Source organism: Pseudophryne corroboree, chromosome 8 (genome assembly GCF_028390025.1).
Source record: "Pseudophryne corroboree isolate aPseCor3 chromosome 8, aPseCor3.hap2, whole genome shotgun sequence".
In the NCBI taxonomy this organism is placed as follows: Eukaryota; Metazoa; Chordata; class Amphibia; order Anura; family Myobatrachidae; genus Pseudophryne; species Pseudophryne corroboree.
Window position 1 is genome coordinate 346,049,395 of NC_086451.1, and position 27,281 is coordinate 346,076,675.

General features: G+C 45.0%; 1 protein-coding gene across 4 annotated transcripts in view; it reads left to right on the forward strand.

Annotated features, from left to right (window-relative positions):
- The window catches only part of GPC3 (glypican 3), a 1,559,491-nt gene that overhangs the window by 1,101,928 nt on the left and 430,282 nt on the right, over window positions 1-27,281 (forward strand). For all 4 annotated transcript variants that reach the window (XM_063937475.1, XM_063937478.1, XM_063937476.1 and 1 more), the window contains exon 7: window positions 25,257-25,413. In XM_063937475.1, coding sequence (XP_063793545.1) covers window positions 25,257-25,413 — 157 coding nt within the window. The remainder of the gene's footprint in view (window positions 1-25,256; window positions 25,414-27,281) is intronic.

Genomic DNA, 27,281 nt, shown 5'->3' on the forward strand with positions numbered 1-27,281 from the left:
AACAGGGTAAAAAGGTCAACATGTAAATGGTTGACACAAAGAAAGTAAACACCTCTTTTTTTTGTTTTGAGGGGGGGGTGTTTTGTCACTTTTCTGCAACAAACAAACCTCATTAGTTTTCCACATCCCCTGCATGGCTCACTTAGCTCGCCATTACTATTCCCAGTTGTAGTCCACGTGGATGGTAAAGTATGAAAAAGTTTAAAAAATTAAAAGTAAAAAAAGTTAAAAAAAACTTGTCTACCATTATCATGTCGACCTATTGACCCTATCGACCTTTTGACCCTATTGACCTTTTGAACTGTTTGCCTTTTACATTATTATTATCCTTTATTTATATGGCGCCACAAAAGTTCCGCAGTGCCCAATTACAGAGTACATATGCACATAATCAAAACAGGAAAACAGCAACTTACAGTTGACGACAATATAGGACAAGTACAGGGTAAATAAACATAGCTACATCAGCAGATGACACTGGAATAAGTATCAGGTGGCAGAAGACTGCTGGATTTGGTGCAGCTGAAGATTATTAAAGTAAGACAAAGGGTAAGCACATGAGGGAAGAGGGCCCTATTCGTGAGAGCTTACATTCTAAAGGGGAGGGGTAGATAGACAGGGGTGACACAGACGGGGTACATAGAGAGCGTGGAACAGAGGGTTAGGATGAAATTTGGCTGGGTTTGGTGAAGAAGTGGGTCTTGAGAGCCCGTTTGAAGTTTTGTAGAGTGGTGGAAAGTCTGAGGGGGGAGAGGTAGAGAATTCCAGAGAAATGGAGCAGCACGTGAAAAATCTTGGAGGTAGGAGTGGGAGGAAGTAATCCGTAGGCAGGAGAGTCGGCGTGCATTAGCAGAGCGAAGAGGACGGGTGGGAGAGTAAAGGGAGATAAGGTCAGAGATGTAGATGGGAGAGGAGTTGGTGTGAGTGTGAGAAGCTTGAAATTGATTCTGAAAGGGAAGAGGAGCCAGTGAAGGTCTTGTAAGAGAGGAGAGGTGGATGTAGTGCGTTTGGTGAGGAAAATGAGCTGGGCAGCAGCATTCAGGATAGATTGGAGTGGAGAGAGGTATTTGTCAGGAATGCCAGTCAGGAGGAGATTACAGTAGTCCAGTCTGGAGATGACCAGTGAGTGGATAAGAGTCTTAGTAGCATCCTGGGTCAGAAAGGGTCTGATCCTGGAAATATTTTTTAGATGAAAACGGCAGGTTTGACCTTTTGACCCTGTCGACCAAATGCATGTCTACCATTAGTGGTAGACCTATTGACTGTAGACCTTTTTAGTGTAGCTATATAGATGGATACCACACTAGGGCAGGGGTCACATATGCTGTGCAATTATGTGCACTGATACTTGTATACTGTATCATGCTAATAGTGAATCAACAGTAACTGATGTCATTTGAAAAGATCTATGGGTGGCAGAGGAATATCACTCCATTGTCAGTTCAGAAAGTTAAATTTGGTTGGGGACCTGGCGATGTGTTTGCAGAAGCCTAAGCGCTACTCTTTTGACAATGTGTTAATATTGGTGAAGACACAGTGGAGGCCCATTTGACATTCCAAATCTGGAATCAAAAGCCTAAATAGGGATTCACTGTGCATGTCCCAGGCTTTGAACATTCTCAGACACAGTGCCTCTTTAACTACAGGGTAGCCAGGGTGGTAGCCCAGGTGCCTCCACACATTGTTACGGCACCAGCATGGTGGCACTATGACATACTTTAATATAAATTTTGGATTCTGTGTAGCATAATGTGAACTGGGGTCACTACAGTATGTTTAACATATTTGTGGTGCTGGGAGTATTTACACATAATACTTTTTAATAACATTGACAAATTATTACTTGGACAATTTTATTTGTAGGGACCCTCACAAGTTAGTTGCCCTGGAGACCCAACAAATCTTAATTCGGCCCTGCTCAGAAAGTATCCCAGAAGGTCTCTCACCACTGGGCCTCGGTAGGATTCCCTACATTAATTCTACTACTGATGGATGATATCCAACCAAGGAAAATTATTTATTCTGCCCTTAGAAGTTTCCGTTTCCTGGATGTCCCCTACTGTAACTTTGAAATGTGGATTTCATGCCCCATAGTCCTGCTCTTTTCTTCTGGTGGTGCAAGAGTATTAAGGGGAGTACTGGGAAGGTCACATGTGTGAGCTTTGACTTTTTACATTTGAGACCCAGTTTCTTCAGTATGTTTGTAAATATGCCACATCAGTCACCATATCACTTTGTCTACCTTATCAAAGATAAGAGGCGTTGTCCTGCCATAACTATAATAAAAGCACACATGTTTTCAGACAAATCTCCAGCAAAGGGAGTTCTCATTTGTTATAGTTGGAACAATGTGTCTGTGCAGACATCAGGATGTTGTCTATTTCCAGCCTAACATCTTTGGCTTTAACAAGGAGTCCTGATTTTAGGCACCGAGTGTGAATAGCCTAAAAACACTACTTACAAATTGAATAATATGATAAAAAAACAAAGCATAATAGGAAAATCAAGTACGTAGTTTCCATTTAATGTACTGAATTCAACTCTAAATTTGTCCGTTGAGGAAGACAAAAATTGTTAGAAATAGTAAATCTCAGTAATGGTAAGCGCATCCAACCCCTCAGCGGGGAGTTTCCCAGAAGCCTATAATTTAATGACAATTTAGGGTTTGTTTGCTGTGCTTGCTATTGGACACATTATACACTTTGTTGCTAAAACAATTCTAAGAAATATTTTCTTATGATTGAATCCATGTAAGTTTGGACTGATTCTGAAAATATGTCTTGCAATAAAGCGGGAGTGTAAAGGGAGATAATGTCAGAGGTGTAGATGGGAGAGGAGTGGATGAGGGCTTTGTAAGTGTGAAAAGCTTGAAATGGATTCTGAAGGGGAAGAGGAGCCAGTGAAGGTCTTGTAAGAGAGGAGAGGTGGATGTAGTGAGTTTGGTGAGGAAAATGAGCTGGGCAGCAGCATTGAGGATAGATTGGAGTGGAGAGAGGTATTTCTCTTACGTCCTAGAGGATGCTGGGGACTCCGTAAGGACCATGGGGATAGACGGGCTCCACAGGAGACATGGGCACTTTAAGAAAGACTTTAGGTATGGGTGTGCACTGGCTCCTCCCTCTATGCCCCTCCTCCAGACCTCAGTTTGATACTGTGCCCAGAGGAGACTGGGTGCATTACAGGGAGCTCTCCTGAGTTTCCTGAAAGAAAGTATTTTGTTAGGTTTTTTATTTTCAGGGAGCACTGCTGGCAACAGACTCCCTGCATCGTGGGACTGAGGAGAGAGAAGCAGACCTACTTCTGTGAGTTTCAAGGCTCTGCTTCTTAGGCTACTGGACACCATTAGCTCCAGAGGGATCGGTACGCAGGTCTCACCCTCGCCGTCCGTCCCAGAGCCGCGCCGCCGTCCTCCTCGCAGAGCCGGAAGATAGAAGCCGGGTGAGTATGAGAAGTAAGAAGACTTCAAAGGCGGCAGAAGACTTCAGATCTTCACTGAGGTAACGTACAGCAGTAAAGCTGTGCGCCATTGCTCCCACACAGCACACACAGGCAGACACTGTAAGGGTGCAGGGCGCAGGGGGGCGCCCTGGGCAGCAATAAACCTTGTTTTCTGGCAAAAGTATATATATACAGCTGGGCACTGTATATATAAAGAGCCCCAGCCAGGTTTTTTAGATATTTGAGCGGGACAGAAGCCCGCCGTTGAGGGAGCAGGGCTTCTTCCTCAGCACTCACCAGCACCATTTTCTCCACAGCACAGCGCTGAGAGGAAGCTCCCCGGACTCTCCCCTGCTTATCCACGGTGATAGAGGGTTTTGAAGAAGGGGGGGGGGCACACATTTGGCGTAATATACAGATTACAGCGCTATCTATCTAGGTAAACAAATTGTGTTTTTCCCTTGGTCATATAGCGCTGGGTGTGTGCTGGCCTACTCTCTCTCTGTCTCTCCAAAGGGCCTTGTGGGGGAACTGTCTTCAGATAAGAGGATTCTCTGAGTGTGTGGTGTGTCGGTACGTGTGTGTCGACATGTCTGAGGTAGAAGGCTTTCCGGGGGAGGAGGAAGAGGAGAAAATGAATGTGGTGTCTCCGTCGACAACGCCGACACCTGACTGGATAGATATGTGGAATGTTCTAAGTGCTAATGTAAATTTATTGCACAAAAGATTAGACAAAGCGGAAGCTAGGGAACAGCCAGGGAATCAACCCATGTCTGTCTCTATGTCGCAGGGACCTTCGGGGTCTCAAAAGCGCCCACTATCCCAAATAGTAGACACAGATACCGACACGTATTCTGACTCCAGTGTCGACTATGATGATGCAAAGTTACAGCCAAAATTGGCTAAATGTATTCGATATATGATTATTGCAATAAAAGATGTTTTGCATATCACAGAGGAACCCCCTGTCCCTGACACGAGGGTACACATGTATAAGGAAAAGAAACCTGAAGTAACCTTTCCTCCCTCACATGAGCTGAACGAGTTATGTGAAAAAGCGTGGGAATCTCCAGACAAAAAACTGCAGATTCCCAAAAGGATTCTTATGGCGTATCCTTTCCTGCCAACGGACAGGATACAGTGGGAATCCTCCCCTAGGGTGGACAAAGCATTGACACGCTTATCCAAGAAGGTAGCACTGCCATCCCAAGATACGGCTACCCTCAGGGATCCTGCTGATCGCAAGCAGGAGGTTACCTTGAAGTCCATTTACACGCATTTGGGTACCTTACTCAGACCGGCTATTGCGTCGGCTTGGGTGTGTAGCGCTGTAGCGGCATGGACGGATACCTTATCAGCGGAAATTGAAACCCTGGATAAGGATACCATCTTATTGACCCTAGGACATATAAAGGATGCTGTCTTATATATGAGAGATGCTCAAAGAGACATTGGTCTTATGGGTTCTAGAATCAACGCTATGTCGATTTCTGCTAGACGAGTCCTATGGACCCGGCAATGGACAGGTGATGACGACTCAAAAAGACATATGGAGGTTTTACCTTACAAGGGTGAGGAATTGTTTGGAGAAGGTCTCTCGGACCTGGTCTCCACAGCTACAGCTGGTAAATCCAATTTTTTGCCTTATGTTCCCTCGCAGCCTAAGAAAGCGCCACATTATCAAATGCAGTCCTTTCGGTCACGGAGAAACAAGAAAGTACGAGGTGCATCCTTTCTTGCCAGAGGTAAGGGCAGAGGTAAGAAGCTGCACAACACAGCTAGTTCCCAGGAACAGAAGTCCTCCCCAGCCTCTACAAAATCCACAGCATGACGCTGGGGCTCCGCTACGGGAGTCCGCCCCAGTGGGGGCACGTCTTCGACTTTTCAGCCACATCTGGGTTCACTCACAGGTGGATCCGTGGGCAATAGAAATTCTTTCTCAGGGTTACAGGCTGGAATTCGAAGAGGTGCCTCCTTGACGGTTTTTCAAATCAGCCCTGCCAGCTTCTCCCCGAGAAAGGGAGTTAGTGTTAAATGCAATTCACAAATTGTATCTTCAACAGGTGGTGGTCAAGGTTCCCCTGCTTCAACAAGGGAGGGGATATTACTCAACCCTATTTGTAGTCCCGAAACCGGACGGTTGGGTCAGACCCATTTTACATTTAAAATCCCTGAACCTATACTTGAAAAGGTTCAAGTTCAAGATGGAATCGCTCAGAGCGGTCATCGCCATCCTGGAAGGGGGGATTTTATGGTATTCCTGGACATAAAGGATGCATACCTTCATGTTCCCATATATCCACCTCATCAGGCGTACCGAGATTTGCGGTACAGGATTGTCATTACCAATTTCAGACGTTGCCGTTTGGGCTTTCCACGGCCCCGAGGATTTTCACCAAGATAATGGCGGAAATGATGGTGCTCCTGCGTAAGCAGGGTGTCACAATTATCCCGTACTTGGACGATCTCCTCATAAAAGCGAGATCAAGAGAGCAGTTGCTGAGCAGTGTGTCACTTTCACTGAAAGTGTTACAGCAACACGGATGGATTCTCAATATCTCGAAGTCGCAGCTGGTTCCTACGACTCGTCTGACCTTCTTGGGCATGATTCTGGATACGGACCAGAAAAGGGTTTATCTTCCGATAGAAAAGGCTCAGGAACTCATGACCCTGGTCAGGAACATATTGAAGCCAAAACAGGTGTCAGTGCATCACTGCACTCAAGTCCTGGGAAAGATGGTGGCATCGCATGAGGCCATTCCCTTCAGCAGATTCCATGCGAGGACCTTCCAATGGGACCTACTGGACAAGTGGTCCGGGTCACATCTACATATTCATCAGTCGATTGCCCTGTCCCCCAGGAACAGGGTATCTCTCCTGTGGTGGCTACAGAGTGCTCACCTTCTAGAGGGCCGCAGGTTCGGCATTCAGGACTGGGTTCTGGTGACCATGGACGCGAGCCTCCGAGGTTGGGGAGCAGTCACACAGGGAAGAAACTTCCAAGGGCTTTGGACAAGTCAAGAGGCTTGTCTTCACATCAACGTCCTGGAGCTGAGGGCCATATACAACGCCCTTCGTCAAGCGGAGACCTTACTTCGCGACCTACCAGTTCTGATTCAGTCAGACAACATCACCGCGGTGGCTCATGTAAACCGCCAAGGCGGCACAAGGAGCAGAGTGGCGATGGCGGAAGCCGCCAGGATTCTTCGCTGGGCGGAAAACATGTAAGCGCACTGTCAGCAGTGTTCATTCCGGGAGTGGACAACTGGGAAGCAGACTTCCTCAGCAGGCACGACCTGCAACCAGGAGAGTGGGGACTTTATCAGGAAGTCTTTGCACAAAATTGCAGTCTCAACAAAAAACTACAGAGGTATTGCACCAGGTCAAGAGACCCTCAGGCGGTAGCTGTGGACGCCCTAGTGACACCGTGGGTGTTCCAGTCGGTCTATGTATTTCCTCCTCTTCCTCTCATCCCAAAGGTGTTGAGAATAATAAGAAAAAGAGGAGTACGACAATTCTCATTGTTCCAGATTGGCCGCGAAGGGCCTGGTATCCGAATCTGCAGGAGATGCTCACAGAAGATCCGTGGCCTCTTCCTCTAAGGCAGGACCTGTTGCAACAGGGGCCCTGTCTGTTCCAAGACTTACCGCTGCTGCGTTTGACGGCATGGCGGTTGAACGCCGGATCCTAGCGGAAAAGGGCATTCCGGATGAGGTCATTCCTACTCTGATGAAGGCTAGGAAAGACGTAACAGCTAAACATTATCACCGTATATGGCGAAAGTATGTTTCTTGGTGTGAGGCCAGGAATGCTCCTACGGAAGAATTCCATCTGGGCTGTTTCCTTCACTACCTACAAACTGGAGTGAATTTGGGCCTAAAATTAGGCTCCATTAAGGTTCAGATTTCAGCCTTATCCATTTTCTTTCAAAAAGAATTAGCTTCTCTCCCAGAAGTACAGACTATTGTGAAGGGAGTGCTGCATATTCAGCCTCCTTTTGTACCTCCAGTGGCACATTGGGACCTTAATGTGGTGTTGAGTTTCCTTAAGTCGCACTGGTTTGAACCACTTAAAACGGTGGAGTTAAGATATCTCACCTGGAAAGTGGTCATGTTGTTAGCCTTGGCTTCGGCTAGGCGAGTGTCGGAATTGGCGGCTTTGTCTCATAAAAGCCCCTATCTGGTTTTCCATATGGATAGAGCGGAATTGCGGACCCGTCCTCAATTTTTGTCTAAGGTGGTGTCATCTTTTCATATGAACCAACCTATTGTGGTGCCTGTGGCTACACAAGACTTGGAGGATTCCGAGTCCCTTGATGTGGTCAGGGCTTTGAAAATTTACGTGGCCAGAACGGCTAGAGTCAGAAAAACAGAAACACAGTTTGTCCTGTATGCAGCCAACAAGGTTGGCGCTCCTGCTTCAAAGCAGACTATTGCTCGCTGGATCTGTAACACGATTCAGCAGGCACATGCGACGGCTGGATTGCCGTTACCAGAATCGGTCAAGGCCCATTCCACTAGGAAGGTGGGCTCGTCTTGGGCAGCTGCCCGAGGGGTCTCGGCACTACAGCTGTGCCGAGCTGATACTTGGTCGGTTTCAAACACCTTTGCAAAGTTCTATAAGTTTGATACCCTGGCTGAGGAGGACCTCCTGTTTGTTCAATCGGTGCTGCAGAGTCATCCGCACTCTCCCGCCCGTTTGGGAGCTTTAGTATAATCCCCATGGTCCTTATGGAGTCGCCAGCATCCTCTAGGACGTAAGAGAAAATAAGATTTTAAACCTACCGGTAAATCTTTTTCTCGTAGTCCGTAGAGGATGCTGGGCGCCCGTCCCAAGGGCGGACTACTTCTGCAAGACTTGTACAGGTACACCACCGATTTTAAGGCAACCGATGATCCGGAACCTCTTTTAATCCGGACAATTATGATTTGTCCGGATTAAAGGAGGTTAGGGACATCCTTTAATCCGGAACATTTTCTGCGCATGGGCGTAACACGCAATACGCGCAAGTGTCAGTGGGTACAGCTTCCACGGACACTGCAGGTGACACAGCAAGCATCAGTGGGGCTGTTATGGCGTCCAAGGTCACAGCAAGTACCGCACATGGGCGGAAGACACAGCGCGCACAAGTGTCAGTGAGTACAGCTTCTGAGGGCACTGCAGGTGACACAGCAAGCATCAGTGGGGCTGTTATGGCGTCCAAGGTCGCGCTCCTGCTTCAAAGCAGACTATTGCTCGCTGGATCTGTAACACGATTCAGCAGGCACATGCGACGGCTGGATTGCCGTTACCAGAATCGGTCAAGGCCTATTCCACTAGGAAGGTGGGCTCGTCTTGGGCGGCTGCCCGAGGGGTCTCGGCACTACAGCTGTGCCGAGCTGATACTTGGTCGGTTTCAAACACCTTTGCAAAGTTCTATAAGTTTGATACCCTGGCTGAGGAGGACCTCCTGTTTGTTCAATCGGTGCTGCAGAGTCATCCGCACTCTCCCGCCCGTTTGGGAGCTTTAGTATAATCCCCATGGTCCTTACGGAGTCGCCAGCATCCTCTAGGACGTAAGAGAAAATAAGATTTTAAACCTACCGGTAAATCTTTTTCTCGTAGTCCGTAGAGGATGTTGGGCGCCCGTCCCAAGTGCGGACTACTTCTGCAAGACTTGTACAGGTACACCACCGATTTTACGGCAACCGATGATCCGGAACCTCTTTTAATCCGGACAATTATGATTTGTCCGGATTAAAGGGGGTTAGGGACATCCTTTAATCCGGAACATTTTCTGCGCATGGGCGTAACACGCAATACGCGCAAGTGTCAGTGGGTACAGCTTCCACGGACACTGCAGGTGACACAGCAAGCATCAGTGGGGCTGTTATGGCGTCCAAGGTCACAGCAAGTACCGCACATGGGCGGAAGACACAGCGCGCACAAGTGTCAGTGAGTACAGCTTCCGATGGCACTGCAGGTGACACAGCAAGCATCAGTGGGGCTGTTATGGCGTCCAAGGTCGCAGCAAGTACTGCACATGGGCGGAAGACACAGCGCGCACAAGTGTCAGTGAGTACAGCTTCTGAGGGCACTGCAGGTGACACAGCAAGCATCAGTGGGGCTGTTATGGCGTCCAAGGTCACAGCAAGTACCGCACATGGGCTTGGTTTAGAGTTGGGCTGTGGAAGGTATAGGGTAGGTTGTTGGGCTGTGGAAGTTATAGGGTAGGTTGTAATAGGAGTTGGGCTGTGGAAGGTTTAGAGTTGGGCTGTGGAAGGTATAGGGTAGGTTGTTGGGCTGTGGAAGGTTTAGAGTTGGGCTGTGGAAGGTATATGGTAGGTTGTAGTGGGAGTTGGGCTGTGGAAGGTTTAGAGTTGGGCTGTGGAAGGTTTAGAGTTGGGCTGTGGAAGGTTTAGAGTTGGGCTGTGGAAGGTATAGGGTAGGTTGTTGGGCTGTGGAAGGTTTAGAGTTGGGCTGTGGAAGGTATAGGGTAGGTTGTAGTGGGAGTTGGGCTGTGGGAGGGTAAGAGTTAGTGTCATTTTGCATGAGGTTTAGTACGTTCCTTGTAGTGACTGTTTCACTTAACTGTTAATGGTTGTTCAAAACATACCTGATACCTGTTTTGCTTATAAACAGTTTTGCATACACTACTGTGTTTATTCATTAATTAATATTATACTGTAGCATATATTTTACTATTTATTGCTTTAGAAATGTTCTGAAGGTGCAAAATTAGTTTCCACCGTTAATCCGGCAAAATTGATAATCCGGCACGGCACTGGAACCGAGGATGCCGGAAAATCGGTGGTGTACCTGTATATAGTTTTGCTTACATAAAGGTTATGTTATAGTTTTCATCGGTCTCCGATTGATGCTATGTTGTTTTTTCATACTGTTAACTGGTTAGTTTATCACAAGTTATACGGTGTGAATGGTGTGGGCTGGTATGAATCTTGCCCTTGGTTTAACAAAAATCCTTTCCTCGTACTGTCTGTCTCCTCTGGTCACAGTTTCTCTAACTGAGGTCTGGAGGAGGGGCATAGAGGGAGGAGCCAGTACACACCCATACCTAAAGTCTTTCTTAAAGTGCCCATGTTTCCTGCGGAGCCCGTCTATCCCCATGGTCCTTACGGAGTCCCCAGCATCCTCTACGGACTACAAGAAAAAGATTTACCGGTAGGTTTAAAATCTTATTTTTTCAGGAATGCCAGTCAGGAGGAGATTACAGTAGTCCAGTCTGGAGATGACCAGTGAGTGGATAAGGGTCTTAGTAGCATCCTGGGTCAGAAAGGGTCTGATCCTGGAAATATTTTTTAGATGAAAACAGCAGGTTTGACCTTTTGACCCTGTCGACCAAATGCATGTCTACCATTAGTGGTAGACCTATTGACTGTCGACCTTTTTAGTGTAGATATATAGTCCGGATACCACACTAGGGCAGGGGTCACATATGCTGTGCAATTGTTGTGTGCACTGATACTTGTATACTGTATAATGCCTAAAAGAACATTTGCTGAAGTTATGAAGCAGATGAGAATTTGTTTGTTAATAATAAATAAGGTAAAAAAAATATAATAATGGCAGGGTTAATGGTAGGACAGTTCACTATTTCTCCAAACCAAATATCCTGCCTTATACCTTTTTCAGACAGAAAAGTCTGAAAGTCCCGGCAATTACTCAGCACTTCAGTTCCGGGTTGTTTTGCCGAACCTGCCTGAGCACCCCCTTTCACACAGACATGCAAATTACCGGGTCGAGAATTTCAACCCGGTAATTTGCAGATCAACACGCGTATTTTGTCTGTGTGAAAGGGTCAACCTGTGTCATAATTCCCGTGTCTCCGACCCTGGTAAATTCCAGGGTCGAAGTCCCGGGAATTACAACACGGGTTGACCATTTCACACAGAAAAAGGACCCGTGTGTTTCATGAAATTACCGGGTGGAACTGCTTCACCTAGTAATTTAATTTTCTGTCTGAAAAGGGTATTAAAGAAAAAGGCCCTTCTGCTTTCCAAATATTTTATTAATATTTCTTTCTGCTATTTTGAGATTGAGAAACAGTATAAATGTAGCAGCTTCTCTGCAGAGCAAGGATATACAGTAGCTGCTTTGCATAATGCTGCAACAAAGTAGAAACTTAACAGTCACTCTGACTGTATGGCCACATGCATGTTCATTAATGGTATGAATGAGATGACTTCTGTGCTTTATGTTTCCTGATTCTGAACTATCCAGGACTAGAACACAAGCATAAGGTAAACTACAAATAAACGCTGCAGTAGGAAAGTTAATAATAATTAGCAAATGATACTTGTAATAAAACATAAACAAATATAAAACAAACATAAAAATGTGAGGACATATTTTTTAGGTTCATAGAAATTAAAAAGCTCCAAAATATCCCTTAAACATAGTTTAGCTGAGACCATGGCTAGCTAGCAACTGGTTTAAACTACTAATGTCTTAGAATAGCTAATTTATGACCTAGAAAAACCAGTGTGCTCATAACTCAAGTGCGGTTTTATTTATGTGCCTAGTCTTGCGCAAGTGTGTCTGTCTTTAAGGGAAGTGTATGGATTTGTGGGCTGGACTGCCCTGGGTGGAATTGTAATGATAAGAATGGATCCGTAGTCTCCTTGCTTCATGCAGGATAGGTGCACTTTAGTGCCTCTCCTTACACATACAGTACATGCAAGAGGCAGAGAGTACATTTACATGGGTTTGTCATGTTTAGTGTGGAGCTGCATAGTCTTTTAATGTGTCTTTGGAAGTGATGGAGATGTGGCCTTGACATATTCTTACAATGGCCGCTGTACCTTTTGCATCAACCAGGCACCTTATATGCAGTTATGGATCAAAGGGTCGACAGTCAGAAGTTCAACAATGTCTAGGTCGACACTAAATGGTCAACAAGCACAAGATCGACATGGTCAAAAGGTTGACATGGAACTGGTGGACCCCCAGTTAGGGCATCACGTACCCTCGCATGGCTTGTTTCGCACGCCATACGTCGGCCAGGTTACTGCTCTCAGTTGTAGTCCACGTGGATGGTAAAGTATGAAAAAGTTATAAAATTTTTTATAAAAATCATGTCGACTATATGCTGTGTCGACCGGTGTTACGTTGACAATTTAACTGTCGACTTATCATCTGGATACCTTTATAGCATACTTGCATTCTGGAAAGCTTCAAAAATGTTGGTGAATTCTCCCATACATTTGAGAGACTAGACCAGCCTCCCAGATCACACTGGCTTCCCCGGTGTAATGGATGATACAGTTCGCTGTGAATCATGTAGTTGTGGCTCCTCCACCACTGCACAATGAGTTGAATAGTGACATTGTGCAGATAGAGCAACTGCGCCCCATGTAGCTCCAACCTTGACCTCCTGCCACCATTGAAAAACCAGGCAGGTATGATTGCTAAACACAATACTACCAACGTATTAAACACATTTAAATATACAATTGTGACATAAATAAATCACAGTCCCAATGAACCTTTCACTACAGGGAAGTGACAATGTCTATAATATTTGTCCTATTAAAAACATGTTAAAGGTTAAAGAACACAGTACGCAATTGGCGTAAAAAGTACCGCAAGGGTACTCCCTTAACTATACCTTAAGGAATGTACTTATACTGTAAACCTCTGTGTAGTGGGAGAGTGTAGATGCAACACAGTATAACCTTATTACCTTTAAAGCTGTTCGAGCGTCACTGACGCTCTGAGATTACTTAATACTATAAGAAATACACAGATACCGTGCTCAGGGTCCAACGCCTAAATATATATTATGAATGATATACTTGCAAAAGAATTTAACACAATACAAGTCATACACTACAATATAACATAGACTACCTAACCAGATAACTACACGGGAAATACAATACAATACAATTACGTTTAAGGGAAAATAAGAGGGGAAGAGGAGAAGAGAGAGAGAGAAAGAAATGGCTCACAATAACAAGAAGACAAATATGATTGCAGAGAAAGCTTACACATGTGAGGAACAATCGCTGCGCAGTCAGTCAATGCTGAGAATCTTTGTTTAGAAAGTACTTGAGCTTACCCATGCTGCCTGTCCCTATATACACAACACCCAGCAACACAATTGTCCCTACAATGCCGCATGGGGCAGAAGCTAGACTCCATTTTGGGAAAACTCCACTTGATTCCAAAGACTACACCACATGGCTGAAAGGGGGAGGGGAAAATACCCGGCAGCAGCCATTTTAGATTTGCAGGTCCAAACACATGGCACTCTCTACTACACCACAATCACATAGCAGAAAACACAAGACTCCATTTTATTCCAAAATGTCCAAGCCTCAAAACAATGCATATGTTCTGATTTTACAATTCCAAACAATCTAAATCACCTTTCACAATTTCAATCCAACTTCCTAGAACCATCTTATTAAATCTCCATAGGCAAACAAATACCACAAATGCTATGCTACAGGTTGTCTAATGTTCCACTTCATCACAGACTTCACAGAGTATTCAGCACAAACAAGTTACAATCACACAGCTGCGCAAGCCTCACCATCCCCAAGCCATTTGTTTCTCCAAACCAACCACTCTATGCTTACCCATCATTCCACAACTACCCCACCACAAAACACACATTTAAAACTACTCTATGCCAATCAGCCATGAGATATTGAGATTATGGTACTTAGCCTTTGATGCCTGGCGATGATCCAGCCATGCTTCTGAGACCTCTGTTCTGAGTGCAGCCACATCACATCTGCTCTCTGAGGCAACCAACAACACTGACCCTCACCTCCCCCAGACAGGAACTACTCTCCTCGGTGTCTGTTCCTAGGGGAGGGGTCTTTCTCTCTCCTTTGTATATGCTAATCAGGTTCAGCCCTTAAAACTTAGTAAAGGGTTGTCTTGATCATCCATTGTTCTAACAATGTGATCTTAGCTTTTATACATATAATCATATCTATCCGCTGCAATGTCCCACAACTTCACAACCAGCATCAAACTAACCCACACATCATTCTGCTTGCTTCAATACCAAACATGATGGGCACATCTGGTTCTGTTCAAATGATACGTATTCATGACATCAATTCATCAGCCAATTCTAAATCTCCATGATGTCTGGTGCTTGACATTATTATAACCATGTACTGTATGAAACAAGCGCCGAATCCATCTCCGTAGCATGTCCGAGCAAATGCGTGTGTTTCCATATATTGCTGTGCTCGCTGCGCATATTTGCAAGTATAGCGACTTAAATGTGTGTGTGGTTTGTATGTTCTCTCTATGTAATATTTTTGACTTTGACAGTCCACCCTTTGGCAGTCACCAATAACTGCCACTTCCTAAAACATTTCAAAAAGAGAAAAATATATGTCATATGTAAATACATTTCTATGATTGGGTAAGGGAGGAGAGAAGAAGGTGGGAAAAAGGTATGACCTAGTGAGATAGCAGAAGTATGTATGTATGAATCCTTGTTTGGGGGGTCATGTATCATCGTGCCGTACGTGTTTTAAATCAAGCTTCGAGGTATTGCGAAGTATACATTTGAATTCCTTCTTATCCCGTATTAAGGGTCTGTGGATGGGCTGTCAAACTCTACCGAGCTCGTTTCGGCTTTTGGTTGCAACAAAATGGGGGAGCACATTTTAGTTGATGATACATGAATGGGGGAATATGTGATTGCTGATATCTGTGCCTGTATTCCCTATCGACTATGTGTGTCACTACCTGAGGGTTGTAGAAATGAAGATAAAGAACACTTATGGTAAATGCAGTGGTATTCTATGTCAGGTTAATGTACATTTATCGGTTGAAGTCTTGTTCGGTGTCTGTTGGTTGCAGTCTTCTTTGTGCTTTTGCCCATAAGGTGCGAGCAAAAGCTGTCAATGTCCATAGATTTACAAAAGTGTTGGGCTAGCGTAATTTTAAAATTTCTAGGGAAACTGGGGATCCATGGCATAGTTCATCAAAAATCTGTGTATAAGGTTGTCAAAACTTCTTCTTTAATCCATCTGTTGTCTGTATATCGGCTCATCAAATTCCTCGTCCAAGTGGGTCTTTTTACCTTGGAGGAAAACGGAAAAACAGGTGAAAGAAACGGACCGTATAATCGCATTTTCATTACATCATTGTTTCTACCGTTGGGTCATAAATCAAGTCCATTGGGATTACAGTTTCCTCACTCCTTAGACTCATTACCTCAGGTAGTACTTTTTCCAATATAACACAATCCTTCAGAGTTTGGGGCAAGCCACTTATACGCCTTCCTCCCGCATATGAAATATGCATCATCGGGGAGAACATATGGGACGGAGTAGGACATAACCATGTTACACATCTTCCATGTGAAATCTCCTAATCCTAATTCTCCCATCTGCTTAGTACACGTATCAGTTTGTACGATATGTGCACAGTATCCTAGTGATACCTCTCCAACTCTCGTAATCCTATTTCCTAAGGTATACCTATATCGGAAAGATTTTCCTCTACTGGCTATGTGGCGTATAAGCTCTGTATCTGTAGGCTTTCTATCTGCTCTATGCGAAAAGGTCATGGTTTGGTTACTCCATGACACTTCCCAATTTCCCGGCTTTCGGGGATTGGAGATGTTAAAACCTAATAGGGACCTATCCACATGGTATTGGTGGAGCTTCAAACTAGGAGGGCTGGAGATATTAAACCTCCTGTCCACCGGCCTCCCACCCTTTAGCTCAAGTACCTCCCCTACCGTTAAAGGAAATGGTACTAGCCCTGATTTGCTATGACCTTGAGGTGCTTGAGAGCATACCCAACAATCTGTTTTATTTAACACATTACCCACTAAGGAGTGATAGTCACTCAATGGATGCCGGTCCGTATGGATATTAAAACTGGATTGGCATTTCTTAATGCACCCATCCTCAACTACGTTGTTACAGAGCCTACAGATACAGTTTTCTGTATCTAATAATCCTTAAAAGAAAAATGTTTACAAATAACATGGCTGCTAGATCGTTTCCGGTACTCGCCTTTGCTTGGTGATTGGGTTGCTATTGGAAATTTACACCTCCATCTTTATCATCAGGACCTTTCTGGATCCTTTCACGACCTCACTGATACTCTCACCGAAACAGACTGCTCTGGTCAACATCATGGTCAACAGGAAAATCCTTATCACAGTCTCTTGGGGCAAGTCCATCTTACAGGAGGAGAAAAGAAGAAATTTGTAATGGGGTACAGAAAATCAGTTTGAGGGGGAGAGAAACTTGTTACGATGATTAGTTCTCTAGTCTTGTTGTTCTTCTTGTTCTGTCGTCATCTCAAAAGGTGCTGTCTCTCAGTCTTCTAAACGAACATTCCGGTGATGCAATATTCTTTCAAATCAGCGATCTCTCTGTAAGGAGCAAAAATCTTGCATTACCATTTGTCTAACTGATGTGTGACATACCATCTTTAAAACATGAAAACATGAGTGAGAAGAGAGAAAAAAAAAAAAAAAAAAAAAAGAGAGAGAGAACACTTCATATGCATATATATTACATAAATCTCCAATAACCAACAATACAATAGGAAAAGAGAAAAAAAAACATTTTTCAAACATTTTTCAAACATTTTTAAAACATTGTCAGATCGTCAGGCTGTCATATCTACATGTCCAATGGTTTCTTTGCGCCGTCCCTCCCCCCAGCACCATACTCCACTTTCTGTATCTGGCCAGGATACATTGATGCGGATAGGTCATGCTGGGGTTTGGTAGACTTCTGCAAAGACCAAGCGGATATGCAATGTTTGAGTTCTTACCAATAATCGTCAGAGATGGGGAGAGAGAGAGAGAAAGAAAAAAAACATTTTCACAAATACATTTACAACGTTTCACCTGGTCATTCCTGTGTCTTCAGTGAATGACCTCCCTATTTGTTAACCGTTACCTCAGGCTTACCATCAGTCCTAATGATCACCTTTCCTGACCACATATCATGGGTGTGGCCCAAAATTCTTCCTATATGATCCCTGATTATAATTGTGTGTATTATAATTTTGCTCATTTCTTGGTCTAGGGGGTCTGACTTTATGTGGGTTATTACAGTTGCTGGCATAATGCCCTTCTCTTCTACAATGATAACAAACCCGGGGCTTCTTCCAAGTGTCAGTGACCTGAGGTTTTGGTTGATTTGATGCCTCCTCAAACGCTCGGATGCTCATCACCATCAACCGCTTTCCCTGTGCTTCCCTGCTTCCTTGGATATCATGATTATGTCGTTGTCTAGGGCGTTGATATACCTTCTGTGAATCTTTGATCATACACTTAGATCTTTCCTAGGATCTGGGAAATCAGACATGATTGATCTCAATTCTGTCCGGGACCAGGGATGGCGCATTGCACTGTCCTTGACGGGAATGATTCCCTGATCGTCAGTCTTCCCATTGGGGACTGTGATCACCCTGACAGGACTAAACTCAATTACATCACCTTGTTTTGGTCGTACAATATGGGGTACATTTGTTTGTGCGTGATATAAAACATTGTACGTACCTGTGGACACGACCTCACCTGACCCTCCGTTAAGGGGTTTGATTATTGCCTTTACCAATTTGGTCGCGTCCATCTGGATGTCTTGTAGGCTGGCTGCTGGAAGAGATGCCGACATCGTTCTGGGCTCACTTTCTTGTTGGTAATCCTGAGGGAAGTTTAACATGGGGTGCGACTTGCACAGGTTAACATTTGTGATTTTTATACATTTATTTTTATAAACATTATTACATTTGTTACTTTCGTTCTTAATACAGTTACTAAGTGCATTTTTATCATACAACATTGTGCCATTTCTCTGCAACCATAATCCTCTCCATTGCCATGTCTCTCCTCTCAAGATGAAAGTTAGGTATGTAAGTTACATTTCTTTGCATTTCACTTTCCTGTTGCCATAACTGCAAACAATCATAATGCTTGATTCGTCTCTTTGCTGATTTAATGAGACATATCCTTCTCCTTAAATTCGTTAACACTTCTGTGCTGAAGCTACCTACTCTTGGGTATTTCTCCCCGTCATGTCTAGTCATTCTCTCCCATTCATCACATAAACTTTCTGTGTGACTTCCGTATTTCTCACACATTACATACCTTGCCGACCCAATTGGTCGGTTCACTGAATCAACCCGAACCGAGGTTGATCGCCCCCTACCTGAACAAGTGGCCCCCATAGTTCGAAAGTGTTGCTTTATCCAGCCAACCCTTACGCAAACCAAATGTCCAAAATAGGCTGACGGTGGCGGTTTACCGAGTACCCCACTCACTCGCCCACGCCGACCAATACGACCTGATCACACCGATATGGTGCTGGCGTACTCGACCTAGGGCCCCTGCGACCTGAACCTCTATTTACTGGAACCTGTGAGGGTGCTCCGAAGAACACTTACTCTTTCCAGTAACTATTGGTTGCTGGATAGTTCCTGAGTGAGCAGCGAACTTCCCTTAAAATAAAAAAATTACACAAATCACGTTAGAATGTACAAATAGCGTTTGTGACCTTCGTACACAAATAGTACCGGTCAGGTTTACTAATGTACACAATTACGTGCGGTACAGTCGTTCAGCACATAAGCAACTAATCTTATGTACGGGGCGACCAGTGGAATCGAAAATTGCGGCTGCGAATTCCTTCAGCAAGAGCTTGTATGGCCTATATGGGTGTTGCACCAACCCTTTCTTGGTGTTGTGCCTGTGGACTGTATAGCGGACTTCCTTGTCTGCTGTACCTGAACCTGCTGGTCTGCTATGACCTCCTGGTCTGTTACAGTATGACCTCCTGGTCTGCTACACTCTAATGCTCAAATTGTATGTTTTAACCAGGGATGCCTCCCTAGCCACCATGTACGTCACTTACACGCATGTACCTCACGAGTACTCGACTTTTCTTGTGGTTCAACCTTAAAAATTGTAAAAACAAACACTCACTCACCGCATATACACTTTTGTTTCTATTTCTATTTCTGCGCAGAAATAGAAATAGAAACAAAAGTGTATATGCGGTGAGTGAGTGTTTGTTTTTACAATTTTTAAGGTTGAACCACAAGAAAAGTCGAGTACTCGTGAGGTACATGCGTGTAAGTGACGTACATGGTGGCTAGGGAGGCATCCCTGGTTAAAACATACAATTTGAGCATTAAACCTACTTAAACAGATAAACCATCCAATCTGCGTGTGTTGTTCTTACCTCCGGTTCCCGGATTCCTTCAGCACCCTTTACTAAGCGAAGCAGACGCTTAACTGGTCAGCACTGCAGTATCCCCGACCTCCAAACGGTTTAACGAGGGATGCTACTTTCTACCTTCTCCGCCCTTTGCTGACCTGATAATGTCTGCTGAAGTTACCTAGTGCAGATATGTGAATCCCGGAGGACGAGTCCGCCAATTGACAATGTCTATAATATTTGTCCTATTAAAAACACGTTAAAGGTTAAAGAACACAGTACGCAATTGGCGTAAAAAGTACCGCAAGGGTACTCCCTTAACTATACCTTAAGGAATGTACTTATACTGTAAACCTCTGTGTAGTGGGAGAGTGTAGATGCAACACAGTATAACCTTATTACCTTTAAAGCTGTTCGAGCGTCACTGACGCTCTGAGATTACTTAATACTATAAGAAATACACAGATACCGTGCTTAGGGTCCAACGCCTAAATATATATTATGAATGATATACTTGCAAAAGAATTTGACACAATACAAGTCATACACTACAATATAACATAGACTACCTAACCAGATAACTACACGGGAAATACAATACGATACAATTACGTTTAAGGGAAAATAAGAGGGGAAGAGGAGAAGAGAGAGAGAGAAAGAAATGGCTCACAATAACAAGAAGACAAATATGATTGCAGAGAAAGCTTACACATGGGAGGAACAATCGCTGCGCAGTCAGTCAATGCTGAGAATCTTTGTTTAGAAAGTACTTGAGCTTACCCATGCTGCCTGTCCCTATATACACAACACCCAGCAACACAATTGTCCCTACAATGCCGCATGGGGCAGAAGCTAGACTCCATTTTGGGAAAACTCCACTTGATTCCAAAGACTACACCACATGGCTGAAAGGGGGAGGGGAAAATACCCGGCAGCAGCCATTTTAGATTTGCAGGTCCAAACACATGGCACTCTCTACTACACCACAATCACATAGCAGAAAACACAAGACTCCATTTTATTCCAAAATGTCCAAGCCTCAAAACAATGCATATGTTCTGATTTTACAATTCCAAACAATCTAAATCACCTTTCACAATTTCAATCCAACTTCCTAGAACCATCTTATTAAATCTCCATAGGCAAACAAATACCACAAATGCTATGCTACAGGTTGTCTAATGTTCCACTTCATCACAGACTTCACAGAGTATTCAGCACAAACAAGTTACAATCACACAGCTGCGCAAGCCTCACCATCCCCAAGCCATTTGTTTCTCCAAACCAACCACTCTATGCTTACCCATCATTCCACAACTACCCCACCACAAAACACACATTTAAAACTACTCTATGCCAATCAGCCATGAGATATTGAGATTATGGTACTTAGCCTTTGATGCCTGGCGATGATCCAGCCATGCTTCTGAGACCTCTGTTCTGAGTGCAGCCACATCACATCTGCTCTCTGAGGCAACCAACAACACTGACCCTCACCTCCCCCAGACAGGAACTACTCTCCTCGGTGTCTGTTCCTAGGGGAGGGGTCTTTCTCTCTCCTTTGTATATGCTAATCAGGTTCAGCCCTTAAAACTTAGTAAAGGGTTGTCTTGATCATCCATTGTTCTAACAATGTGATCTTAGCTTTTATACATATAATCATATCTATCCGCTGCAATGTCCCACAACTTCACAACCAGCATCAAACTAACCCACACATCATTCTGCTTGCTTCAATACCAAACATGATGGGCACATCTGGTTCTGTTCAAATGATACGTATTCATGACATCAATTCATCAGCCAATTCTAAATCTCCATGATGTCTGGTGCTTGACATTATTATAACCATGTACTGTATGAAACAAGCGCTGAATCAATCTCCGTAGCATGTCCGAGCAAATGCGTGTGTTTCCATATATTGCTGTGCTCGCTGCGCATATTTGCAAGTATAGCGACTTAAATGTGTGTGTGGTTTGTATGTTCTCTCTATGTAATATTTTTGACTTTGACAGAAGGACTGGGGCTCTAAAACAGCCATGGCATTCTAGTTTACGCACACGAAAAGGAATTGTGTTCTCACCTCGTGCGAGAGTGGTCACGTCTCATGGGGGCGTGGCCTTGCAGCATGCCCCATCTCTCTGCATGCCGGGTGGCTTAGCAGAGCGACGGGAGCCAGAGCTGCTTGGCTAGCCCCCATCTCTCTTGTGTGGCCTCGGGCAGGCTTTTATGCTGGACCCAGCCCATCGGCCCTTCTGGCATTTGCCTAAAGTGCCAGATGGCCAGACTACCCCTGCTACACTCTCATGATTCATTAAATACATACAATACTTTGTTTGTGGAACCTCTGTCGGCCAAATTCACATAGCCGTGGTTATTGATCTGGTTATTGATCTGTCTGAGCTCTTCAATTACCGCAGGCTGCAGTCAAATTGGATTTCTGTTTGAGCCTCAGGTGCTGCAAAGCTGGTAACCCATTGGTCTTTGAACTTATCCCAGATACTATGGGTTAACACGTGAGTAAATTGGACTGTGATTGAATAGAGGCTACCACCCTTTTCATGGCGCTGTAAATGTGTGATTATTAATACCCAGCCCTGTTTTATGGATCAATTTCCTTTTCAATTGTAAAGTGCTGCACTGTATGCTGGCACTATATAAACAGACACATAATAAATACAATAAGTTAGGCTCACAAGCAGTATTTTTGGAGAAAAAAAAGGAGCAGAGTATATAAAATTAGATCAATTATCCTAACGTTATAGTAGGCTGGAATGGAAAGTAAGGTTTTTACTTTTTTACCAATTTAAAACTGAACCCACAACCCTGCAAAAGTAAGAATACAGGGGGTCATTCCGAGTTGTTCGCTCGCTAGTAGTTTTTAGCAGCCTTGCAAACGCATAGTCGCCGCCCACAGGGGAGTGCATTTTCGCTTTGCAGGAGTGCGAACACCTGTGCAGCATGCAAACACATTTTGTGCAAAACAAGACCAGCCCTGTAGTTACTTATTCTGTGCGATGATTGCTGCGACGTGACACTGTAATGACGTCAGATACCCGCCCAGCAAATGCCCGACCACGCCTGTGTTTTTTCAAACACTCCCAGAAAACGGTCAGTTGGCACCCTCAAACGCCCTCTTCCTGTCAATCTCCTTGCGATCGGCTGTGCGAATGAAAGCGTCGCTAGAACCTGTGCAAAACCACGATGCTCTTTGCACCCATATGCCGCGCGTGCGCATTGCGGTGCATACACATGCGCAGTTTTGCCGTTTTATTAACTGATCGCTGCGCTGCGAAAAACGGCAGCGAGTGATCAACTCGGAATGACCCCCACAGTGGGGCCAGTTCCGCATAATGTGACTGTGCACATGTATATGTCCTAGGTCAGGGGTGACCAAACAGTCGATCGCGATCGACTGGTTGATCGCGGACATGCGACCAGTCGATCGCGATCCGCCTCCCATCCACCCGAAGCCGCGCCTCTCCTGCCTGCCGCCCGCCCTGCCCCTCAGTCTGGTCTCCGGCAGTGACGGCGGAGTTTATAGCTCAAATCAGGCGCCGGTTCGTTCGCCAATCAGAGCTCGCGGACCGGCGCCTGATTTGAGATATACACGCTGCCGTCACCGCCGGAGACCAGACTGAGAGGCAGGGCGGCAGGCAGGAGAAGCACGCTCTGATCTCTCCACACACAGCACGGTGAGCAGTACTATGGGGGCATATCTGGTACTGTGGGCACATGGCACAGTGGGGGCATATCTGTAATCTGGCACTGTGGGGGCATATCTAGCACTGTGGGCACATGGCACTGTGGGGGCATATCTGGCACTGTGGGCACATGGCACAGTGGGGGCATATCTGTAATCTGGCACTGTGGGAGCATATCTAGCACTGTGGGCACATGGCACTGTGGGGGCATATCTGTATCTGGCACTGTGGGGTCATATCTGGCACTGTGGGCACATGGCACAGGGGGCATATCTGTAATCTGGCACTGTGGAGGCATATCTAGCACTGTGGGCACATGGCACTGTGGGAGCATATCTGTATCTGGCACTGTGTGGTCATATCTGGCACTGTGGGGTCATATCTGGCACTGTGGGGGCATATCTGTAATCTGGCACTGTGGGGGCATATCTAGCACTGTGGGGGCATATCTGTATCTGGCACTGTGGGGTCATATCTGGCACTGTGGGGTCATATCTGGCACTGTGGGGGCATATCTGGCACTGTGGGGGCATATCTGTATCTGGCACTGTGGGGTCATTTCTGGCACTGTGGGGTCATATCTGGCACTGTGGGATCATATCTGGCACTGTGGGCACATGGCACTGTGGGGGCATATCTGTATCTGGCACTGTGGGGTCATATCTGGCACTGTGGGCACATGGCACTGTGGGGGCATATGTGTATCTGGCACTGTGGGGGCATATGTGTTTTAGGTTTTTACCTGTGGGGGCTAATGTGTTATTTCGTGCGAGATAGTCATTACACTCTGTGCAGCAAGACTACGTCCCTTTTTTTGTTATACCACGCCCACTTTATGTTATACCATGCCCACTTTTTTGTTATGCCATGCCCCTTATTCCACCTAGGTAGATCACAAAAGCTTTTCAGCTTTCAAAGTAGATCGCTGACTCCAAAAGTCTGGCCACCCCTGTCCTAGGTGAATAATAATTGACATTTGCCCTACATGAAATGCAGAGAGCGGGCACATAGTTATATTATCATTCTTACTTGATCCCATTAAGTTTACCAGTTAAGGTGCTAATTGTGCCTGTCATTATGTACTTAAGAAATATGCCGCACCTATTCACATGATATACGCTGTAAAAGTATCCCTCAATTTACAGATCAGAATTGTACAAAAATCTATTTTGGCAAGAAGGTTTTGCTTAGGCTTTGTACATGTAACATGCGTCATGCATTCTGTGCTCATCTATCTGAAGTATGATGAGATACCAGTGCTGCTCCCTTGTTTGATCTTTTTGGACGCTGATTCTGCCAGCCATAAGTGGAATCTCTGTCATCCAAAACTCTGGCACCTCCCCCATCTTGAATTTTGAACTGAATGAAGTTGAGCCCTTGATGTTTAGGAGACATGCAATGTGCAGTAGCTATTTCTAACCGCCTATCTCTTGTTTATACTGTTCTAGTTTTAAACCACTAGAGAGTTGGCCACTGTCAGATTAGGATGTGTATTCCCTTTTCAAAGGTGGTTTGATGACTGAAGCCACTTACATTTCAAAGTCATGGCACTTGTCCTGAAGAGTCCAGATCTAATCCTGGAGACAGCTGCTCCCTGACCTTCGGCAAGTCCTTTCATATTCCCGTACTGTGGACATTGCGACACAGGCTGTAAGCTTGGTAGGACACTAGAGTTCTTTGTATTGCGTAGCAGTAATATTGATTACTGCTGAGATATATGTTACTGTTTAATTTATTTTGCCTATAGTTAACATGAGCAACAGTGCGGTACGAACATGCCTTTGTGGAACTACAAGTCCAAGCATGTGCTAACATTTTCACAATTTTCTGGGACTTGTAGTTCCACAAGTGCTGAAAAGCCACATACTGTATTACCTACCTGTGCCAATAATGTTATATAGTGTTTCTGTGTTAGTTTTGGAATATTCCCTTATGTGACTCCCTTTGCCTTTAGCTGTTAAAAGGAATGTCAACGCAAAGACGGAAAAACATTGATAAAATTGCAGAAGAGGAGGAATCACAAAGCGGTGATTGTGATGATGAAGATGATTGTGAAGATGGTTCAGGAAAGAGCGGTTTAAGAATAAGGAATCAGCTACGTTTTATACCAGGTAAAATAGATGTATTACAAAATGTTTGTACAGTATTTGTAGGTGTTATTATTTTCCTCAATCTTCCTGATGAGCAGAGTGTTGGAGGTGAATACAGTGATCGAGGTGAATTTGATGGCGTGATGGAGGTGTATAAGACAGGTATTTCAGCATTGCCAAGTTGGAAGTCATCTTTCATCAGGTTCATTGATCTAGCAGACCGTTTCAAATCAGTGAACTTACACTATTCATATAATATTACCAGAACTTGTATTGTTGCAATGTTACATCCTGCATTAAAAAAAAAAGTAAATCTATGCATACAGTATATATAATGTAGTACCTATTTCTTTAAATACAGCAGACATAGGGCAGCACAAACGGTGTAATGGTCAGCATTACTGCCTCACAGCACTAAGGTCATGGGCTCGATTCCCACCATGGCGCTAACTGTGTGGAGTTTGTATATTCTCCCCATACTTGCGTGGGTTTCCTTCGGGTACACTGGTTTCTTCTTTGGGTATATACTGGTAGGTGAATTGGCTCCCAACAAAAAGTTAACCATAGTGTGTATGTACATGTAGTAGAGTAGATTAGGTGGGCCAAATGGTTCTTATCTGCCTTCAAACTCTATGTTTCTTAGCTGAATATCACATAAAGTCATCTGTAAAGGAGAATTGTTTGGGGGAAATTTGGCTGCTTTGAGATGGATTGCCAATACGGTACATTTTTTTCTTCACTTTATGACTCATAATGACCAGTAATATTCAGTGGGATTAACCAGCTTTTATGGTCATGTTATGCCTTATGTGCCCTGGATATTTTACCTGACAGTGGCGCTATTTCAGGAGCTGGGAGGTAAAGTCCAGGAGGGGGCCCAAGACATTTACACAGGCTGCACTGTGTAAAGAAGATGCTGCCCTGGTGTTCTTTACCCACCATCCCACACTCTCGGCTCCTCAGCTGCTTTTCTCTGACGTCCTAGTGGATGCTGGGTACTCTGTAAGGACCATGGGGTATAGACGGGCTCCGCAGGAGACTGGGCACTCTTAAAAGAAAGATTAGGTACTATATCTGGTGTGCACTGGCTCCTCCCTCTATGCCCCTCCTCCAGACCTCAGTTAGTATCTGTGCCCGGCCAGAGCTGGATGCACCCTAGGGGCTCTCCTGAGCTTCCTAGAAAAGAAAGTATTTGTTAGGTTTTTTATTTTCAGTGAGATCTGCTGGCAACAGACTCACTGCTACGTGGGACTGAGGGGAGAGAAGCGAACCTACCTGCTTGCAGCTAGCTTGGGCTTCTAAGGCTACTGGACACCATTAGCTCCAGAGGGATCGAACACAGGCCCAGTCCTCTGTCGTCCGGTCCCGGAGCCGCGCCGCCGTCCCCCTTGCAGAGCCAGAAGAACGAAGAGAAGTTGAAAATCGGCGGCTGAAGACTCCGGTCTTCATTAAGGTAGCGCACAGCACTGCAGCTGTGCGCCATTGCTCCTTAGCACACCACACACTCCGGTCACTGATGGGTGCAGGGCGCTGGGGGGGGGCGCCCTGGGCAGCAATTAGATTACCTTACTTGGCGAAAAGCACATAATACAGTCTGATAAACTGTATATGTGCATTAACCCCCGCCATTAAAGTACATAAAAGGACAGGAGCCCGCCGCTGAGGGGGCCAGGCCTTCTTCCTCAGCACACCGACGCCATTTTCTCTTCACAGCTCAGCTGGAAGGAAGCTCCCCAGGCTCTCCCCTGCAGTATCCTGGTACACAAAGGGTAAAAAAGAGAGGGGGGGGGGGCACATAAATTTAGGCGCAAAACTGTATATATAAGCGCTATAGGGGAAAAATCAGTCAGTATAGTGTACATCCCTGTATTATATAGCGCTGTGGTGTG